This window comes from Artibeus jamaicensis, unplaced genomic scaffold (genome assembly GCF_021234435.1).
Source record: "Artibeus jamaicensis isolate MK-2021 breed Jamaican fruit bat unplaced genomic scaffold, CSHL_Jam_final contig_585, whole genome shotgun sequence".
Lineage (NCBI taxonomy): Eukaryota > Metazoa > Chordata > Mammalia > Chiroptera > Phyllostomidae > Artibeus > Artibeus jamaicensis.
Genome location: NW_026521894.1, coordinates 8,030,179 through 8,052,797, shown reverse-complemented (window position 1 = coordinate 8,052,797; position 22,619 = coordinate 8,030,179). Strand labels below are relative to the sequence as shown.

Sequence of the window (22,619 nt, the reverse complement as noted above, 5' to 3'; positions counted from 1 at the left end):
GTCACTGGTGTCAATCTTTTCCCCTTAGAACATAGGATATAACAAACAACTTGGTTCTGCCAAGATGACCTAATGCAGTAAGGTGGTTCTGTTTAGATGTATTTCTGTTCAATTTGTGGCTATAACATCAAGCTCTCTTGTTTGTTCTGTGAGTGGCCTCTTTGTCCTTACATTCTTTCTCATAATTTCCTCTTGCAACTTCTTTCTTCACTGATGACAGCATTATTTGAAGGGCCTTCTTCGTCTGAATCAACATCTTGCTCTTGTGCTGTGGATGTGGAAGTCTGAGCCCCATCATCACCTCCATTGGTTATGCTGTACTTTCCGGAGGCATCACCGACAACTTCACATTTAACATCCTTTCCTAGGTCTTCACTATGAAGGATGTTGATCAGTAAAGTGTAGTTCTGAAGGAAGTCATCTTGAACCTGGCTCTCATTTCTAATTCAAAATTATGACAGCTTCTTGTGATTGTTAGCTTCTATCTCTCCCTCTTCTGAAGATATTAGGATTGTTGCTTTCCCATCTTTAATTTGAATATCTGGTACTACCATAGCCAGTTTTTCTTTCACAGTCTTGTAATACGAGAATGGTCATTTTATGGACATTCAGTTGCCCAGTTACCTCTGGTTTGCTGGCACATGCATAACAATTAGGGTTGGGAGCATCTAGTGTGTAATGCACAAGGAGCTGCTTTCTTGGATTAGTTTTTTTAATTCAAAAATGTTGATCTACACTGGCCTATTTTATCTGATAAAATTTTCAATCCTTCCAATATTATTAACCCAGCAGTCACTGCATTAGAAGTGATGATAGTGGAGTAATGTTCCTTGACATTATTTTATGTCAGATCTACTCTTCATATTCATACCGAAACTGCAGCTGAGGTTTGTAGCAGAGGTAACAAAATCTATTGCCAGTTGGTCATCTTTGTCCCATATTAGCTCATCTCCATTAATGCTCTTTGAAAGAAGACATGCGTTCCTCTTTATGTATAGAACCTTCTGGTCTTTCAGACCTAACTAGGGTTCATGTTGTTGATCTGATGCATTGGTTTCTTCTTCCTGAGTTTGTATTTCAGCCTAGTCCAACAAGAACTGGACATTTTCTTTTCCACATAGTTTGTCCATTGTCAACAGATACCTGGTATCATCGTTAAAAAGCTTGGTAAAAAGTTTAACTGTATCCCATCCAGTTGCTTTAGCCCATTCCTGTGTGGAAATGCATTTAATGTCACCATCTTCATTCAAAATTGTAACCTTATATATTTATGTACCATAAGTACTGTTATAGGTCTTAAAAGTAATTTTGCTCTTCAGAGAAAATATCCTCCTTATAATCTTGTTATTCTAATAAATTTATTTTTATACAAAGTATCAAGAAAATATGGGCCTTTTTAGTTGTAATTCCAGAAATTGTGCATTACTAATGATAGAATGATTGTTCTGCTGTATGAGAATATATTCCTATAGGAGTTGGTAAGCTCTTTTTGTAAAGGGACTGGATAGTATATGTTTTTGACTTCGTAGGCTACATAGTGTCTGTCTCTACTACTGAGCTCTGGGTTTTAGCCTGAAAGTAGCCATAGACCATATACAAATGAGTGGACATGGCAGTGGTCCAGTAATACTTTATTTCCAAAAGTAGGTGGCTTAAAGAATTTTGCCCATGGACCATTGTTTGCTAACTCCTACTCTATGATAAGGAGGTTAGCTAACAGTAATTTCCGGAAAAGAATTTTTTATATAGTTGCCATTCCAAGGTCCTTAATAATCTGAAGATTTGTATGTTTTTATTTACTTGTTTATTTATTTTATTTTGAAATAGGAGCACCCAGGCTAAAATGTCAAGAACTCTTGAATTACATCCTGGATACAGTGAAAGATTCATCTAATGGTGCCATTTATGGAGCTGATTGTAGCAATATACTGCTCAAGGACATTCTTTCAGTGAGAAAATACTGGTGTGAAATATCTCAGCAACAGTGGCTAGGTATGTTTTGAAGTTTGTTCTTAGTGAATCTTTCCTTGTGAAATGGTATTTCACCAAAAGCATAGTCATAATCTTTCTGTATTCCCTAAATGACCTCACAGGTTAATAGTACTTTAGTAAAATTAAATGGTTACAGAATCTGACCCTAAGCTTTCATTTATTATGTGCTTCCTAAATTATTTTCACTGACACTATATTAGGTGCCTGCTATCAGAACTAGAATTACAGAATTAAAAAATGCCTTCCCCTGTCCTTAAGTACTTGACAGTCCAGTGGCAGGAAAAAAAACAAGTAAACCAGAATAATAATACAATATGATATAGACATGTTTGGGTGCAGTGAGTTCACATATCAGTAACACCTGAAGTCAACTATGGTTAAAATAGGATAAAGAAAACCAAGAGAGAGATACGGCATAAAAGTGAAAGCAAAAGAGTTTCAAATTGAAAAGGGTGAGACATTTTCAGTATTGTACAAGTGGTAAGATACATAAGTATTCATTAGACTGGGCAATTATCAGGTCATGATAAGGTAATGGAAATCAAAAGTGTTAGCATAGGATATGTAGGATAGAGTGGGTCCTGTATAGGACCTATATGATATAGGAACCAGTGACTTACAAGATAAGTAGAGTGGGTACCAGGGAGGAATCCAGTGTTTTTTGACAATTTGTAGGTGAACAATACTGAGAAATCACAAAGGAATGAAGTGGTGGTCAGTGACTGAAAGATTTGAGTTTATTAATTGCAAAGGTGGAACATTTCTGAGTCTGAATGGCTTTAATGGATACCAGGAAGTAATTTTGTATTGTGACAGTTTGTTAGATGAGAAGTATGGTATGACCACAAAGTGAAGCATTTGAGTTTCTTGATTTATTAAAGGTGAGAGCATTTCAGGGTCTGAACGGTTTAATGGGTAAAAGTGGAATATAACTATAATGACGTCACTTTAAGCCAGAGGTCAAAGTCTTCTAATATAACCATCTCTGAAAATTTAGAAACTCAGTATTTTCATTGAAAAGTATTCAAGATAAATTATGCTAACTAAATTGAAAGCCATTTATCTACATCCTTTACTGTCAGTTTATCATTTCAAAGTGAGAAATATGCAGACCATAAAACCATGACCTAATCGGTGTCATGTATTACACTGTGCTCTTCCCACATGAATAAAGGCCTTCTCAGACAGTTGCTTTCATTTCTGAGGCATCATCTGGGTCCTTTCCTGTTGCTCTGAATGCAGGGAGGCTTTCTCCTAAACACAGCCCTCAACAAACCTAGTGGCCACTGTTGGAGAATAGGCCAGTGATGTCTAGGATACTCGGACAAGTTTCTCATTGAAAAGTTGCATGCTAAGTATTTAGGGTATTTGCAGGTATTAGATTATTGTAACCATGGGTCTCACTGAATAAAAAAGGTAGCCCTTTCTTTAGTCTGTGTACTATGATTTCCATGTTCTCAGAAATCCTTGTTTATTTTATTTTTATATTTTTAAATCTTCACCCAAGGACATGTTTGATTTTAGAGAGAACAAGGTAGAGGGACAGAGAAAATGTTGATATGAGGGAGAAACATTGACGTAACATGCCCCAACCAGGGTACAAACCCGCAACCTGGGTATGTTCCCTGATTGGGAATCAAACCCACAGCCTACTGGTGTGCAGGAACAGTGCTCCAAACCAACTGAGCCACCTGGTCAGTGCAATCCTTTTTAATTTTTAAGCAAATTACTACCTCTTTAATAATATGCCCTTTTGTTGAATTACTTCTCTAGTTAGCTCCTTTCTCTGAAACTTACTTCTCTAATGAGGACTCTGCTCAAGAAGTGAAATTAATGAAGTTAATCTTCAAAATATATGCGTATATTTGCTAGTGGTGGTGATTAAAGATAGGTTACGGATTAGGTTGTCCAGGGAGAGTTTAGAGTGAGATAAAAAGATGGCCTAAGACTGAGCCAGTATTTCCATATAAATTTTGGAATCAGCTTTTTGATTTCTATGAAAAATAGTGCTAGGGTTTTCATAGGAACGGGTTAAACCTCATAGGGTTTTCATTGAATATATTGAGTAATTTAGGGAGGATAGACATCTTAATACCATAGAGTCTTCCAATCCATGAACATAATATATCCATTTATGTAGATCTTTTTTGATTTCTAGAAGTCGGTGTTTTAAAATTATCAGCATATAGAATTTGCATATTTTTGTTAGATTTATACTACAGTAGTTTGTAAATTATACTGGTATTAAAATTTCTGTTTCCATGTTTCTCAGTGCTGTTACACAGTACAGTTGATTTTTTTATATTGGCCTTATATCCTGGGACCTTGCTAAAATCACTAGATTTAGCAGGGGTTTTTTTGTAGATTTTGTGGGGATTTTTTATTTAGACAATCATGTCATCTACAAGTACTAGAGAGTATTTTCCTTTATTTCCAAACCTTGTGCTTTTTATTTCTTCTTTTATTTTTTTGGCTAGGACCTCCAGTAAGATTTTTTTATGGTAAATTTACATGACAAAATGTACTATTTTAACTATTTTTAAGTATACAATTTAGTGGCAGTAAGTATATAATTGACCCTGGAACAACATGAGGGTTAGGGGTGGTGACCTCCTGCACAATTGAAAATACACATGTGACTACTGTACCCACATCGTTGTGTAATCATTCCCATCCATTTCCAGATCTTTTTTTCACCTTCCCAAACTGAAACTGACCTAGTAAAGAAGACTTCTCCCTTCCTGCAGCCTTTGGAAACTGTTCTACTTTCTGTCTGCATGAATTTAATTATTCTAGTTACCTCTTATAAGTGAAATCATACAGTATTTATCCTTTTTGAATGGCTTATTTTACTTAGAATAATGTCTTCAAGGTTCACCCATGTTGTAGCATGTTTCAGAATTTTCTTCCTTTTTAAGACTGACTATTCCATTGTATGTATATACCACATTTTGTTTATCCATTTGTCATTGGACACTTGGGTTGCTTCCACCTTCTGGTTGTTGTGAGTAATGCTGCTATGATATGAGTGTACAAATAGCTCTTTGAGTCCTTGCTTTCAATTCTTTTTCTTTCTTTTTTTTTATAATAGTTCAAATGTGAATGTATGTGAAGTGATGTCATTTTGGTTTCGATTTGCATTTCTCTAATGATCAATGATAACTTTCCATGTGCTTATTGGCCATTTGCATGTCATCTTTAGAAAAATGTCTATTTGGGCCTTTTGCCCAGTTTTTAATCAGGCTTTTTTTTTTTTTTCATTTTTAAAAAAAGATTTTATTTATTTGTTTCTAGAGAAATGGAAGGGAGGGAGCGAAACATCGATGTGTGAGAGATACATCAACCCATTGCCTCTCACACGCAGGCATGTGAGAGGGTAATTTATAGCATTAATTTCCTGTGTTAGAAAAGAGGAAAGTCTCCTGGACACAGGGAACAGATTGCTGGTTGCGAGAGGTGGAAGAGTGAAGGGCAGGTGAAACAGGTGAAAAGGATTAAAAAGGACAAAGTTCCAGCTATAAAATAAATAAGTCAGGGAGATGTAATGTACAGCATGGTGACTATAGTTAATAATACTGTATTGTATATTTGAAAGTTTCTAAGAGAGTAGATCTTAGAAATTTTCATCACATGGAAAAAATTTGTAACTGTGTATGGTGATGGATGTTAATTAGACTTACTATAGTGATCATTTTGCAATATATACAAATCATGTACACCTGAAACTAATGTCAGTTATATTTCTAAAATATTAATCCTTTAAAAAGGAAAGATCTGAAATCAACAATCTGAGTTTCTAGCTCAAGAAACTATAAAATCAAATTCTAAAACTTCAAGCAGAAGAGCAGAAATAAATGAAATTGAGAACAGAAAAAAGTTAATGAAACAAAGCTAATTCTTTGAAAATATCAATACAATTTACAAGCGCTAGCAAAAGTGACTTAATATAGAAAGACAAGACACAAATTACTGATTTAGGAATGAAATGGGACATAATTGCATACCCTGCAGCTATTAAAAGAATAATAAGGGAGTACTTGTGAACAGCTCTATACACTTAAGTTTGATAACTGAATATCTAAATGGAGCAATTCCTTAACCACACACTATCAAAACAAGTATGATGTCCCAAACCTCATAGTTAAATTAGGTTCATAATTTAAATCTTTTAACAAAAGAAATTGGGAACAAGAAAAGGATATCCATGCTCACCACTTTCTCAACATTGTACTGGAGGTTCTAGTCAAGGCAGTTAGGCCAGAAAAGAAAATAAAAGGCATACAGATTGGAAAGGAAGAAATAAAACTGTTCTATTTGCAGATGCCATGCTTGTCTGTATATAAATAAAGTCCTAAGAAATTTACATTTAATGATGTTATTTGGGGTTTTATTTTATTTTAACTCCAGAAACTCCCTTTTGTTATGCTCTGTTACCATCTGCTCTTTGATATTTTCCTGTGGAATTCACGGAGGAAGTGAATTCATCTGGAGGCATGCACTGCAGCCATTTTTGAAGCTGGACTCTAGTCTTCTGAGACTTGTCGAATGTATACACCAACTTTTTTACCACTTAGTAGGGGAGTAGGTGGGATTCTTTTACAATTGGAATCATTTCTCCTAACTAACATAAAAACCCTGAAACTTGAGCTTTACTTAGATACAGTTGCATTGTTAGCTTTTCCTGTCTTCCCTCTCTATTCCTGCCAAGTAGTAAGAAGGAAATGATAAAGATAACCCTCCCTCTTCATCTGATAACCCTTCATGTGATCTCCAATGTGTGCATATTAACTCAACTGTTTACCATTATTTAGGTATTGCATGTAGTGGGAAAAGTTTGGGAAGCACTCGTATAGAGTCCTATAAACTCTATAGGATAGGAATCCTTTGAAAAATCATTTTTCTGTTTAATGTTTTAGGTATTTATATTGTCCTTATTCTTTTGTATTTAAACTATTTCTGCAGAATCATGTGACATACAGTTGAAAAGGAAGCTACCCATAGGTGTTATTACTCACTTTAATTGAAGACTTTCTGATTATTTCTATGGGAGAAACCTGCATTAACGACTTTGTTTTTCACTGTGTTGGTAGATAATTCTCAATACATTTCACGTTTCTGCACATCTTATGAGCAGAGACACTGCTTTTTTTAAGTATGTTTGTATAGTGAGCCTTGGGATATAGAGATGATGATAGAGATGATTAATGGCTTCCTCCAGAGCAAGGGACAGGTTTCCTTGCATTCCATTAACTATTAAAAGCTTGGGGTTTCTTTCCTGTAACATAGCTCACTTTTTACACCTATTTCACCTGTTGCCTTTGGGATTAAGTAATTTATCCCAAAATGAAAGTACCCTACTATTGTGAGAAATTGTCCCTTATTAGTCGAATAGCATTAAAACAAAATAAAACTGTGGAGTGTGCACTGTGTCAGGTACTTTGTTAGGCTTAGATGGAGAAACATAGGATGAGAGAAGTTAAGTAGCTTATCTGATGTCGGACTCTTAGTGTCCATTCTTTAGCCTGTTGTTCCTGCCTTGAACACAATTTATATAAAATACAATTACATAAGGATGGAATGCCCTTACTGTATTAAATATAAATTAGCATAATTTAAATCTTTACTTTTGGTGGAATTATTAAATTTTAAACTGAATTGTTACATTTAAGTTACATGATTTGATAGTTTTCTTTTTTAAAAACCATAGCTAATATATTTTTGTTTCTTTGTTTTTTTAAGAATTGTTTTCTGTGTATTTCACACTGTATCTTAAACCTTCACAAGATATTAATAGAGTTTTAGTGGCTAGAATCATTCAAGCTGTAACTAAAGGATGCTGTTCACAAACTGACGGATTCAATTCCAAATTTTTGGATTTTTTCTCCAAGGCTATTCAGAATGCAAGGTAATCTAACGTCTTTTTGTTTTGTTTCATTTCACTTTGATCTTGAAAGAATATTTTGTAGATTCAGCGGCTAAAAATACTACTAACTTAAAAAACTTGGCTTTTTATACTAGAACTAGTGGATTCCGAAAGAAAGTATTAGTTAGGTCCAACAATTGCTGAATGTCCAGTATGCAAAATGGGAAATGATGTTCCTAAGTGAGAGATCTCTCTTGCTTTTCTAATGGCTGGAAAACCTAAATACCCTCTAAGTACTTTTATTTCCCCATTTTTTATGGTAATAATAAAATAAAGTAGTCTATTTTGGAAGTATCAATATCTTATATTTGTGTGGTATTACTTAGTTTTTAATGTGAAACATTTTATAAATGATAGGCATTATAAACCAGTTTTGTATAATTTGAGACAATATTTAGTAGGGGAAGCTAGCAGGAGTGATCCCTTAGCTCCAAAGAACTGTTTTTGGTTACTCTGTAGTACAGTTGGGATTTTATTCTGAATAATTCTGAGACTAAGGTTATTGTTTTTGAAAATTAGATTTTTTTTTAGCGTGCAGTTAATAACTGTCTTGTTTGTGTACTTTTTCCCATTATACGAAGTTGAGCCTGTTTATTTTTTATCATAGGCAAGAAAAGACTTCTGCGGGTCTAAATCATATCTTAGCAGCATTTGTTATCTTCCTCAAGACTTTGGCTGTTAACTTTCGAATTCAAGTGTGTGATTTAGGAGATGAAATTCTTCCTACCTTGCTTTATATTTGGACTCAACACAGACTTAATGACTCCTTAAAAGAAATAATTATTGAATTATTTCAACTGCAGATTTATATCCATCATCCAAAGGGAGCCAAAACCCAAGAAAAAGGTATAAAGAAAGTTTTTGCTGTTTTGAATTTGCTTCTTCATTGAAACATACAGGCTTAAGCCTGAAATTTATATTTGGTAGGAGGTAGTGACCTTCCTTTGGATTGCTGTGCTTGGTAGTGATTTTAGTCATGATGATATTTTTCATACATGTTTTTAGAATTTGAAGCTGTGGTAGTAAATCATATTATGCCTTACCATGTGTTTAGCACAATGCTAGTTATTATAAGGAATACAAACAAATATGAGACACTATTTTCTCTAGGAGTTAATTAAGCAGCAGTAATTATTGCTAAGAGTTAAGGCACAGACCAAGTGTAAAAGAATTTCAAGAAGGCATGGTCTTGTTAATCCACATATTGCTTTTATTAGAAGATAAAATAGATAAATGTGGACTGAAAATAGCCAATTAGATTAGTCAGTTCCCAAGGAAGACTGGTACATATAGTCTTAGACTTCATAGTTATTCCAGGCCCCTGTTTACAGGGAGAACCAGAAATGAATGACCCATTTACCCTTGGTTCCTTCACATTTGTCTTTTCATCAAGATAGTATTGCTTAAATGGTCTAGGTCCAATGAGTAGGCAGGAACTTTCTTGGGTGGAACTGAGTGCCTTTCCTCATGTTCGGGCTGATTTTCCCTTTAGGCTTGCACTAGCCTTCAGACCAATTCATTATGGCTAGTTTAATGATCTTACTAAGAAATCATGCTACATTGAGTAATAGCAGCTAAAACAAGAAAGAACTGTTGCAGCCACTGTTCTTTTCTTCATCAGAAATAGCTGTGTGTGTTCATGAGGTCTAGTTAGTATGTATGGTTTAGATGTATGAGTAGCCCATGAAACCTCTGTGAGTCAAAGAATGGTGGCTTTTCTTAGTTTTTCATCTTTCATATAGCTCTCACCAAGATGAAAATCAGGTTTGTGAAGAAATGACATGACACGTTTAGGGTTTTAGTTAACTGCATATTTAGGCTGAATTAAAAATTGGCAGGATAATGAGGATGCCTAAAATGCTAATGTAGTTTTAGGCTACAATAGTAGATTTTGTAGGGAGGGGGCTAGTTTGTTTGTTTGGGGAGTAATAGCCTGTTGTTCCCCATACTGGTCAGATCACAGTTGGAGTGTGATGTTCACCTGATGTTGTAAAGTCAACATTTTAAGGACATAGGTTGATTGTTGTGCGTCTAGGAAAAGTGGACTGGGATGATGAGAATTGTAGATAACGTCATTTGTACAATAATTAAAGGAACTGGTAAGGTGTTTTTCACTTAGACATACAGAGAACTTGGTCCTCATGCAAAAGAGGGAACTTATTAACTCTATTTGCTTCATGGGAGAGAAGAAATCAGTGAAAGTTTTATTGAGATTTTTTTAAAAGATTTTATTTATTTATTTATTTTTAGAGAGAGGGGAAGGAAGGAGAAAGACAGGAGAGGAACATTAATGTGTCAAAGAATGCGATTGGCTGCCTCCTGCAACCCAGGCATCTGCCCACTGGGAATCAAACCTGACCTGCAGGATGACACCCAGCCTGCTGAGCCACACCAGTCAGGGCCAATTGAGATTTCAGTTGAGTTGATTAGAGAACATTAGTTCAGCATATGGGAAAATTTTTGAGCAAATACAGTTAACGGTGTGAAATGGACACCGTTAGAGTTTGTCAAGGACAGTGTCAGAACAGGCATTAGTACTGAATAGAGGTTGGACCAGATGTCTTCTAATGTTGTTTTCACTTTAACAGATGAATAATTTAGTGAGAGTTGGCAGTACATATGGAGTGTATACAAAAATTTTATTTTTTGAATTATAGGTGCTTATGAATCAAAAAAATGGAAAAGTATCTTATACAACTTATATGATCTGCTAGTTAATGAGATAAGTCATATTGGAAGCAGAGGAAAATATTCTTCAGGATTTCGTAACGTTGCTGTCAAGGAAAACTTGATTGAATTGATGGCAGATATTTGTCACCAGGTATTTGTCACATTTTGAAATTTCCTGTTAATTTTTTTTTAACTGGGCTCTTAAAAACTGTGTTTTGATAGAAATCATATAAAATTACTCTGCACATGTAACTATCTACTCTTTTCAAAATACCATAAATATTTAGAGTTGCCTCTGACTTGAAAGATAACTGTTCTATGTATTATGAACTTAGTGAAAGTGGTGATGAACTTTTTCATTCTTAAAATATTGCCTGTACATAATAAGATTACCCTAACCATAATGTTTCTTTCTTTTGTTCTACTTAGTTACAAATCACATAGCATAAAATACACTATTTTAAAGTATACAATTCAGTGATTTAAAGACATTTCACTGTTTTACACCCATCAATTCTATTTAATTATAGTACATTTCCCTAAACTTTGTCCTAGTTCCTCACTTGTTCCAGTAACTAGCAACTAACCACTAATCTTTATCAATTTTCCTATTTTGAACATCTTATATAGGAAGAATCACACAATACTTGGTCTTTTTTGTCTGGCTTCTTTCACTTAGCGTGTTTTCAAGTTTACTGTAAATCAGTATTTCATGTTTTTATTGCTGAATAATATTACATGGATATATCATTTTCATTATCCATTCTTCATTTGATGGCTTAATGTTTCTAAAGTAAAACTTTTTTTTATCAGAGATTTGGTTAACATTCTAGATAATTTCACTTATTATTTTCTTAATGCTAAATTTATGATTTTTTATGTTTGTTTTTTAAAAATATTTTATTTACTTACTTTTAAAGAGAGGGGAAGGGAAGGAGACAGAGGGGGAAAACATTGTTGTATGAGAGAGAAGCAGTTGCCTCTCACACATGCCCAACTGGGGACCTGGTCCACAACCCAGGCATGTGCCCTACCTGACTGGAAATCGAACTGGCAACCTTTCAGTTTGCAGGCTGGTGCTCAATCCACTGAGTCACACCAACTGGGGCAATGTGTTTGTGTATTTTAAATATTTTATTGATTGTGCTATTACAGTTCTCTCAATTTTTCACCTCTTGCCCATCTCACCCAGCACCTCCCATTTCCCACAGGCAATCACCCCACTTCTGTTCATGTCCATGGGTCATATGTATAAGTTCTTTGGCTACTCCATTTCTTATACTGTACTTTACACCCCCATGGATATTCTGTAACTACCTATTTGTACTTCTTAATCCCCTCACCTCTTCACCCATTCCCTTACACCCCCTTCCTACCTGGCAACCATCAAACTGCTCTCTCTATCCATGATTTTGTCTCTGTTCTTGTTTGCTTAGTTTGTTTTTTAGAGTCAATTGTTGATAGCTATATGTTTATTACCATTTTATTATTCATAGTTTTTATCTTTTTCTTAAGTCCCATTTAACATTTCATATAATAATGGTTTGGTGATGACGAACTCCTTTAGCTTTTTCTTGTCTGAGAAACTCTTTATCTGCGCTTTTATTCGAAATGATAGCTTTGCTGGGGAGAGCAATCTTGGCTGTAGGTCCCTGCTTATCATGACTTTGAATATTTCTTGCCAATCCCTTCTAGCCTGCAAAGTTTCATTTGAGAAATCAGCTGACTTCTCATGGGAACTTCTTATGGGAACTCCCCTGTAGGTAACTAACTTTTTTTTTCTCTTGCTGCTTTTAAGATTTTCTTTTTATCTTTAACCTTTGGCATTTTAACTATAATGTGTCTCAGTGTTGACCTGTTTGCATCCATCTTATTTGGGACTCTCTGTGCCTCCTGAACTTGTATGTCTGTTTCCTTCACCAAATTAGGGAAGTTTTCTTTCACCATTTTTTAAAATATATTTCCAATTTCTTGTTCTTGCTCTTCTCCTTCTGGTACCCATATGATGTGAATATTGGAATGCTTGAAGTTGTCCCAGAGGCTCTTTACACTGTCCTCATCTTTTTTGGATTCTCTTTCCTTCTTGTTATTCTGATTGGTTGTTTTTTATTTTCTGATGTTCCAAATCATTGATTTGATTCACAGTTTTCTCCACTCTCTTGTTGTTTCCCTGTAAATTGTTCATTATTTCAGTTAGTGTACCCTTCATTTTTGACTGGATTTTTTATGCTGTTGAGTTCCTCAGTAAATTCCTTGAGTATCCTTATAACCAGTGTTTTGAAGTCTGCATCTGATAGCATGATTATCTTCCTTTTGTTTAGTTCTTTTTCTGGAGTTTTGATTTGTTCTTTCGTTTGTGCCATGTTTCTTTGTCTCTTCATTTTGGCAGCCTTCCTGTGTTCGTTTCTGTGTATTAGGTAGAGCTGCTTTGACTCCATGTCTTGGTAGTGTGGCCTAATGCAGTAGGTGTCCTGTAGAGTCCAGTGGCACAGCCTTCCCTATTGCCCAAGCTGTGTACTCAAGGTGTACCTTCCTGGTGGCCTGAGTACAGCCTCCTGTTGTAGTTGAGCATGGATTGCTGTTGGCAGGTCAATGAGAGGGATATATCCAGGCCAGTCAGCTGTAAGGACTGGCTGTGACTACTGACCACCAACCTTTGCCTTCCATTAGGATTGGTTTATCCCAGTCAGGGTGATGGTACTCCGATGTGGTCTGTAGCTGTCCACTGGGTTCTCAGATTCTGAGGTTTCCCAGGTGGTGCAGGTCAGGGTTAGCCACCACCTGTGCTTTGCTTTGGGCAACCCAGTATGAGCTACAGTGCAGTCTGCAAATAGCTGCTACTTATGTTGGGATTGAAGGTTCCCAGGCGGAGACAAACTATGATTCAAAGCTGGCTGCTGCTAGTGCCAGGCCTGGGATGTTTAATCAGTGGTAGGTGGGCTGTGAGGGCAGGCCATAAGTTGGGTGGGGAGGAGCCTCAGGTAAATGCCAGGACAGGGTACACAGTGTAAGCCAGGTTGATGGAGTCTCAGATATGGCTCCCGCCTGCCTTTTCTGTGGCTCTATGAGGGGAATGCTCAGAAATGGCACAATGGTCTCTGCTTGCTGTGCTGTCTGGGAGAGAGCTGTCCCCCAGTTCTCACACTGACGTCAGACACTTCGGTTCCTCCCTGAATGCCACTGGTTTCTTTCAAGCTGCTACCCTGGTAATGATGGAGCTCAGAGGGAATACGTCTGATTTACTTCGGTGTGGACACTTTAAAGGAATTGACAGGGAATTGAGTAGTTTTTTTCACAGACTCCAGTCCTGCTGGTTTTTGCAGCCAGAACTTGTGGAGACTTATCTTCCTGGCACTGGAATTTTGGGCTAGGAACCTGATGTGGGTCTGGGACCCCTCACTCCCAAGATACGCCTCCCAAATTTTTATCCACCACGTGTGGGTCTGGGGACCTGCCTGTTCTGCATCACTATGTCTCTTATCCTTCTGGATTGATGCGGTTTCTTTAGTTCTGTAGTTGTTGGACTTCCATTCAGCTTAATGTCTGACAGTTTTCCATGATCATTGGTCTGTAATTTAGTTGTAATTTTGCTGTGGTTGTGTGAGGATGCAAGCCCTGTTTAACTACACCTCCATTTTGACCAGAAGTCAAAATTTATAATTTCATTACTTTGAAAATACTTTTTTGGTTTACTTTACAAATCTTGGTGATTCTTTTGTAAATGTTATAAGGAAATAAAACTAATACTCTTCTTGATAATATTTACTTTCTAGACAGCCATGCAAAGTGTTTATTACTATATTGTGATATTTATATATTTCTGTGATTTATTACTTTTGCCTAAAAACGTTCCTTATCTTCATTTTAGAAAGAACACATTTTTTAATGGACTATTAGAAAATAATAGTAATGTAAAAAACTTAAGTTTTTTTTTTTTTAATTTTACAGGTTTTTAATGAAGATTCCATATCTTTGGAGATTTCTCAGTCTTATATTACCACACAAAAAGAAGTTAGTGACTATAGTGTACATTGCAAAAGGAGAAAAATAGAATTAGGATGGGATGTAATAAAAGATCATCTTCAAAAGTCACAGAATGATTTTGAACTTGTGCCTTGGTAAAATACTATTTTTCCTCTTTTAGTGTCATTTTAGTCTCACTTATTTTTTTCTCGCAAAGACCTCCTTTAATCTTATTAGTCAGAATCCTTTAATCCCAATGACCAGAACTAGGTCATTCGTCTACTTCTAAACTAGTCACTGACAAAGGGGAGCATGATTGCCAGGACATATTGAGATTACCATGGCTCATTTGCTAGTTCCTGGGACCAGCCACCTTTCTTCGACATACTACCATAGCAGGGAATAAGGGAGAATAGCTGCCTGGTAGGTAATCACTAATGTATGTGTCATGGAATTCACTTGAGTCGTACAACTCAAAACAAAGAGATTTTAGTATGGATAAGCACCTTTTAGTAGAATTGGATTAGGAAGAAATTAAAGATAACATTTATAAATCACAGAATAATTTGGACTTTATGCTGTAGGAAAGGGTTATTCTTTTTTTAATCTTCACCCAAGGATACATTTACTGATTTAGAGAAAGAGGAAAGGAGGGAGAGAGAGACATTGATGTGAGAGAGAAACATTGATTGCTTGCTTCCTTCTGGAACTAAATCTACAACCTAGGCATGTGCCCTTACTGGGAATCGAACTTAAGACCTTTTGATGCAAGGGGCGATGCCCCAACTATCTGAGCTACACTGGCCAGGACAAGATTATTTTTTTTCTTATTTGCTATGTTCTTTATTCTCATACAGCATTCTCATATAGCATAAATAATTAAAGTGTGGAATTCTGTGAAATCACAAAATATTAGATCTGGTAGGAATCTTTAGAATTCATCCAGTTCAGCCTGTTTGGTTCACTGAGAAAGGTTAAGCAACTTGCCTAAGGACAGTTAGAAATTTGTAGATTATAGTGAAACTTACGATTAGTGTTCTTTTGATATTTACTGTGTTGGTGTAATGTTTAAATATAATTGAATTATGTGGGAAAAGTGTTTTGATTTAGATTCCTATTGCTTAAACTCACTTGTTTTCTGTAGTTCAGGGTTTCTATTTCACATTCATTAATTTGTCCATTTAGTCAATAGTTATTTATTAGCCCTGATGTACGTGGCTCCGTTGGTTGTGTATCGTCCTGCAAAGTGAAAAGTCACCCGTTTGATTCTCAAGTCAGGGCTCATGCCTGGGTTGTGAGCTCATTCTTAGTTGGGGTGCATGTGAGAGGAATCCAATCAGCGTTTCTCTCCCTTTCTCCCTTCTCTTCCCCTCTTTCTAAAAAATAAATAAATAAAATCTTTTAAAATGAAAGTTTTAAATTGAATACTTGCTGTGTGCCAAACATTAGGAATACAAAGATAAATAAATTCAAGTTTCTGTTCTTGAGTAGGACACATTGTAGAGAACTCAGCAAATTTTTATTGAAATTACACGATATTAAGGGAAGCAGTTTTTTTTTAAGTTTTTATTTATTTTCTTATCTTGGAGGAATATTATTGGTGGTAGAAGAACGGGTGGGTGTGATAAGAGTATAACATTAATAATTTAGTTATTCTGTAAAAGTTTCTGTGTAAGGGAAATATGATAGCTTACCCAGCTAGGCAGAAAGTTGCCACTTTAGGAAGTAGGGCCCCATAAATTTTAAGAGCCAGTGTATTGTGAGAATAGTATGGAAAACGATGATGGGGATACTCTACTTAGAATATTGTAATAGTACTGTCTGCATATTTTCTTTAATTTGGTAATAGAATTGAGTAATTTTCAAGTCAATTATGTATACCGTTTTCTTTCAGGTTACAGATTACAACCCAATTAATATTAAAATATCCTGCAAGTTTACCTAACTGTGAGCTCTTACCATTATTGATGATACTGTACCAGCTTCTACCTCAGCGACGACGTGGGGAACGCACACCATATGTGTTACGATGCCTTACGGAAGTTGCATTGTGTCAAGGCAAGAAGTCAAACCTAGAAAGCTCACAAAAGTCAGATTTATTGAAACTCTGGATTAAAATTTGGTCTATTACCTTACGCAATATTAGTTTTGAACAAATACAAGCTGAAAATTTTGGCTTACTTAGAGCCATAATTCAAGGGAATTTAGTTGAGGTTGACAGAGAATTCTGGAAGTTATTTACTGGGTCAGCCTGCAGACCTTCATGGTAAGTTGACTGTATTGTATCAGGTTTTACAGTTTTTATATTTTATACATGTGTATGTGTGTATGTGTGTGTGTATATATATTCATCTACCTCCCTCCTGCCAAATTTTGGCTTCTATAAGTTCAGTTAAGGATTGTTAAATTCTGTTTCAGGCACTTTTGTTGTTTGTTCAGATAGTCTTAATAAATAAATGTAAATTTAGTTTTAATGTGGGAATATTACTAAGGTCAGTATTAAAGAATGAAATGTTTAAATTTTTGATGTGTAATTTGACAATTCATTATTTGTTCAATATTCATAAACCATATTTTTTTGTAATACTGTGTACTTGAAGATGTTACTTTTAACAATCATTCTTTGTTTTGTTATAGTCCTGTTACATGCTGTTTGACTTTGGCACTGACAGTCTATGTAGTTCCAGAAACAGTAAAAATGGGAATGGAGCAGAATACATGTGAAGTAAATAGAAGTTTTTCTTTAAGGGAATTGATAATGAAGTGGCTCCTATTCTATCAGTTAGAGGATGACTTTGAAGATAGTACAGAGTTGCCTCCAATTCTTCACAGGTAATTTGAATTCAGTAGCATGGTACTATTTTTTTTTGTTGTTTTCTTTAGTGAGGCTCCATCAAGTACTCTTTGATGCTAGATGGCTTTATTTTACAGTGGTAATGGAGCATTTCCCAGAGCTACGCCTAAGTATTAAATAGTCCCTTTGTTGTTACAGTGTTCTTCCTTTTTGTTCCTATGTCTTTGTCCTAAGAGGACAGTAAGGGGGATGTGCACAAAGAATATGCATGTAACACTTTCAGCATGTATGTGTTCCTTTGTGACCATCTGAACATATATTTAACTCGTGTATCCTGGAATCATAATGAGAGTATCTTCTGGGTAAAATATGTTAATGGGAGGATGAAATGACAAAAAGACAAAATGGGACTGAAGGATTAGAATGGGGAGAGCAGCTTGCCCACTTAACCTTTCCATAGTCAGTAATTGGAAGTGAGTGATTGGAAGGTAGATCTCTGGATCCCAGTGCTTTGAATTCATAATTGTTTTATTTCAGAACTGAGCTTTAAAAATTCCATGCACGTTTGCGTCTAGGAAACGTTAAAAACAATAGTGACATAAAATTATGCTCTTTAAATTCTTCTTTGAAATATTAAGGCATTCAGTATAGATGAAAGCAGTTTTAATTTTGGATCCAAATTTTAGAGGTCAATACTAAAGTCAAACATTGATGTTTAAGTTTAAAGAAGACTTTAAATGGCTTTTGATGTTTTCAGTGAAGATTTTTATTTCTCTTTATAGTCATTTTCCACATCTTTCACTGGAGAAAATCCTTGTGAGTCTCACTATGAAAAATTGTAAAGCTACAATGAATTTTTTCCAGAGTGTACCAGAATGGTATGTTATCTAATAGAATTCTATATTTCTTTTAAGTTATATCTTTAATTACATAGAGTAGTAGCTACGTCTTTAAAATTTTGGAGAAATTGGTCAACTAAAAAAATTACAACTGTTAACACAAGAAATGTTTCTTTTAATTAATGATTATTTATGTTCTGTAATTTTAAATCCAGTTTACTATTTTAAATGCTGTATAGTGTAATGTGACATTTGCCAATGGAAGAAATAGAATGTTATGATGGGAATTAAAAATTGCATAAAATAAGTTTTTTGAAGATAAGACCCATTTTTTAAAAAGATTTTATTCACTTATTTTTGAGAGAGGGAAAGGGGACAGAAACAGTGAGAGGAAAACATCGATGTGATAGAGGAACATCAATCAGTTGCCTCTCGTTCTCCCCCCTTGAGAACCCAAGGCATATGCCCTGACCAGGAATTGAATCTGTGATCTTTAGCTTTGTAGAACATGCCTAATCCACTGAACCACACTGCTCAGGGCAAGATATGGCCCATTTTTATATGTAAAATAAAATCTGACTGTGTTAGCTTTAAAAACTAATGATAAAAAATCCCAATGATAATTGAGAAAAAGGAAAACAAAATAAATTTTAAAACCTCTATTTAGTTAACTGACTCAAAGGTTTATTTTTTCACTGTGACTGAAAATGACTCACTGACATGAAGGTTTCTAATATCCCTCAGGAGGGCATTAAGTAAAAAAAATGTTGCATTTTGGAGAAATCAAAGGTTAAAAAAGGAAGTGATTTAATGTTACTCTTCATGTTTATGTCCAGTGTTATTACTACAGTCTTTTTAATACTTTTTGAATTTGCCTTTGAGATTGTTTCTTGTATTACTTTTGCACATCTCAGTAAAATTGGTTATAGAATAATGAAATTTGATACAACTAGGTGTCAAAGTCCAAAGAAGAGGAGTATTTAAAAGACTAATCCATTGATTGTACAAACAGTCTCTGAATAAGTTAATGTTTTCATTTGTAGTAGAATGCTGCTATATGAAGATAAGTATTAGGTAGTTTGATTATAAATTAAAGATCTTACTTTTTTGAAGTGAACACCACCTGAAAGAGAAACAAGAGCCTTCATTCTCAACAGTTGAAGAACTATATCTTCAGACGACATTTGACAAGATGGATTTTTTAACCATTGTGAAAGAATGTGTTATAGAAAAGCCTAAATCCATTGTAGGCTTTTCTGTCCACCAAAATCTCAAGGAATCACTGGATCGCTATCTTCTGGAACTGTCAGAACAGCTTCTAAATAACTATTCATCTGAGGTGAGTTTTTAAAAAGAACTAAGGCCTGTATTTCTACTTTGGTAGAGTGCTAGAGGGGAGAAATGGGTAGGAAAGGAAAGGAGGCACTAAGGATGGTGAGAACCTTACTTTTAAAAGCAAAGTGAGGACTTCCGCCAAGATGGAGGTTTAGGTGGATGTGCCGTGCCTCCTCACACAACCAAGTTTAGGGACAACTAAATATTAGCATCAGAAAACACAACCAGAAGACGGAAAACTGAACTTTTCGGAAGTCCGCTAACAACAAATTCTTTAGCCCGACCGGTAAGGGGCGAAACCGGCGTCTGGTGAGGAGTTGCAAAGGAGGGCTCGGTCGGACCCGGTGCGGAATCCAGACGCGCGAATACGGACGCGCAGGTTCCAGACGCAGGATTGGACCTGGTGAGCGACTGCGGAGGAGACAGTGGGGAGGCGAGGCGGTGCAGCGTGTTGACTGCGGTTGCCTGATTGTGAGCGAGTGAGGGAGTGGGCGGTTGGACCGGCTGCAGCGATAGAGGCCAGTCCTTTCCCCGCCTCATGACCACACCCCCACATACAGCGTCACAACCCAGCGACCTGGGTCAAGGCGCTGCTTCTCACATTTAAAGGGCCAGAACAGACCAAAATTTCGCAGGAAGACCTCAAAGCCCCAGAGATAAATCTAAGCGACGCACCTAATGCAAAACAGAGTGGAACTTGGAATCATCCTGGCTGTAACAGACTTCGAGTTCTTTTTTTTTTTAATTATTTTTTACTGATTTCAGAGGGAGAGGGAGGAAGGGAGGAAGAAACAACATTTGTTGTTCTGCTTATTTATTCATTCACTGGCTGATTCTTGTATGTGCCCTGACCAGGGATCAAACTCACAACTTTGGTGTATCAGGACAATGCTTCAACCAACTGAGCTATCCTACCAGCTCGTATTTTGTGTTCTTAACCACTAAAATGTACTGCCTCAGTGAGGTGATTCAAGTATTTATAAGTACACAGAGATATACGTATAGGGATACTCACTGCAGCTTTATTTAAAATAGTGAAGAACTGAAGACACCTGGATGTTCATTCAACAAAGACCCATAAAACATAGTTGTTCTGTTCAACAGAATACTAACTTCAGACTTCCGCCAAGATGGAGGTATAGGTGGATGTGCCGTGCCTTCTCACACAACCAAGTTTAGGGACAACTAAATATGAGCATCAGAAAACACAACCAGAACACGGAAAATTGAACTTTTCGGAAGTCCGGTAACAACAAATTCTTCAGCCCGACCGGTAAGGGGCGAAACCGGCGTCTCGCGAGGGGTTGCACAGGACTCCGGTCGGACGGACCCAGGCGCGGAATCCAGACGCGCGAATCCAGATGCACGGGTTCCAAACCCAGGATTGGACCTAGAGCAACCCACCGGGTGAGCGACTGCTGAGGAGACAGTGGGGAGGCGGTGCTGCGTGTTGACTATCTGCGGGCGAGCGGACAGGCGAGGGAGTGGGCGGTTGGACCGGGCCGGCCCCCGTGGCTTGCGGCAGTAGAGGGCGCCGCCATTTCCCCGCTCTGACCACGCCCCCACATACAGTGTCACAACCCAGCGACCTGGGAGTCCAAGGCGCTGCTTCTCACATTTAAAGGGCCAGAACAGACCAAAAATGTCGCAGGAAGACCTCAGAGCCCCAGAGATAAATCTAAGCGACGAAGAAATAGCAAAACTCTCAGACGCACAGTTTAAAACACTGGTCATCAGCTTCCTCACAGATCTGGTTGATTATAGCCACAAATTAGAGAAACATATGAAGGCTAAACTAAGGGAAATGAATGGAATTCCACAGAAAACCCATAAAGATGAAAAGGAAACTGGGACTCAAATCAATGAAGTGGCCCAGAAGAAAGCAAATAATGGCCAAACAGAAAAGAGTCAAGGAGCAAGAATTCAAAGAAATGAGGAGAGTCTTAGGAACCTCCAGGACATCTTTAAACGCTCCAATATCCGAATTATAGGGGTACCAGAAGGGGGAAAGACACAACCACCAGTGGAAAAATTATTTGAACAAATAATAAAAGAAAATTTCCCCAATCTGGCAAAAGGAAATAGACTTCCAAGAAATCCAAGAAGCCCAGAGAGTACCAAAAAAGTTGGACTCAAGAAGAAACACACCAAGGCATATCATAATTACATTAGCCAAAATTAAAATGAAGGAGAGAATCCTAGAAGCAGCAAGAGCTAAGGGGACAATCACCTACAAAGGAGTCCCCATCAGACTGTCAGCAGATTTCTCAAAAGAGACCTTACAGGCAAGAAGGGGCTGGAAAGAAATATTCCAAGTCATGAAATCTAAAGACCTACAACCAAGATTGCTCTATCCAGCAAAACTTTCATTTAGAATGGAAGGACAGATAAGGTGCTTCTCAGATAAGACCAAATTCAAGGAGTTCATCATCACCAAGCCCTTATTATATGAAATGTTAAAGGGACTTATCTAAGGAAAAGAAGTTAAAGAAACATGAACAGTGAAAGAACAACAAGCTCACAGTTATTAACAACCACACCTAAAACGAAAGCAAACTAAAAGGACAGCTAGATCAGGAGTGGAAATATAGAAATGAAGATCTCAAGGGGGGTTAGCAACAGGGGAGTGGGAGGAGGAGATGGGGGGAGAAGGTACAGAAAATAAGTAGCATAGACAGTAGATAAAAAATAGATGGGGGGGCAAGAATAGCATGGGAAATATAGAACCTAAAGGACTTGAGACACATGGACATAAACTAAAGGGGGGTAATGGTGGGGATGGGGGGCAGGGTGGAGGGGAATGAAGGGGGGAATAGAACAACTGTAACAGCATAATCAATTTAAAAAAATAAATTAAAATAAATTAAATAAATAAATAAATAAAAGCAAAGTGACAGTACATGTCAGCTAATAGTGAAAATAGCATGAAAAACAGAAAACTGAAGAATAATAATTCAGTACTATTTTGCGCCAAGAATTCTGGATGACACTGTAGAAGTAGAATTCTTTGGGTGGATTTAGGAGGAATGATAATGTTTTTGAGTACAGCGATTATTGTATGAAAAAGTGATTCAGTTTTGTGTAGGGATTTTGTGGAAGGAAG

The 22,619-nt window shown here is 36.5% G+C and overlaps 1 protein-coding gene and 1 pseudogene across 5 annotated transcripts in view; one reads left to right on the top strand and one right to left on the bottom strand.

Annotated features, from left to right (window-relative positions):
- The window catches only part of ATM (ATM serine/threonine kinase), a 170,611-nt gene that overhangs the window by 13,315 nt on the left and 134,677 nt on the right, over window positions 1-22,619 (top strand). For all 5 annotated transcript variants that reach the window (XM_053670385.1, XM_053670384.1, XM_053670387.1 and 2 more), the window contains 9 exons: window positions 1,828-1,992; window positions 7,732-7,897; window positions 8,523-8,761; window positions 10,573-10,736; window positions 14,534-14,703; window positions 16,443-16,814; window positions 17,186-17,380; window positions 18,125-18,220; window positions 19,295-19,520. In XM_053670385.1, the coding sequence (XP_053526360.1) occupies window positions 1,828-1,992; window positions 7,732-7,897; window positions 8,523-8,761; window positions 10,573-10,736; window positions 14,534-14,703; window positions 16,443-16,814; window positions 17,186-17,380; window positions 18,125-18,220; window positions 19,295-19,520 (1,793 nt within the window). The remainder of the gene's footprint in view (window positions 1-1,827; window positions 1,993-7,731; window positions 7,898-8,522; window positions 8,762-10,572; window positions 10,737-14,533; window positions 14,704-16,442; window positions 16,815-17,185; window positions 17,381-18,124; window positions 18,221-19,294; window positions 19,521-22,619) is intronic.
- LOC119059261 (SUMO-activating enzyme subunit 2-like) lies at window positions 109-1,677 on the bottom strand (annotated as a pseudogene).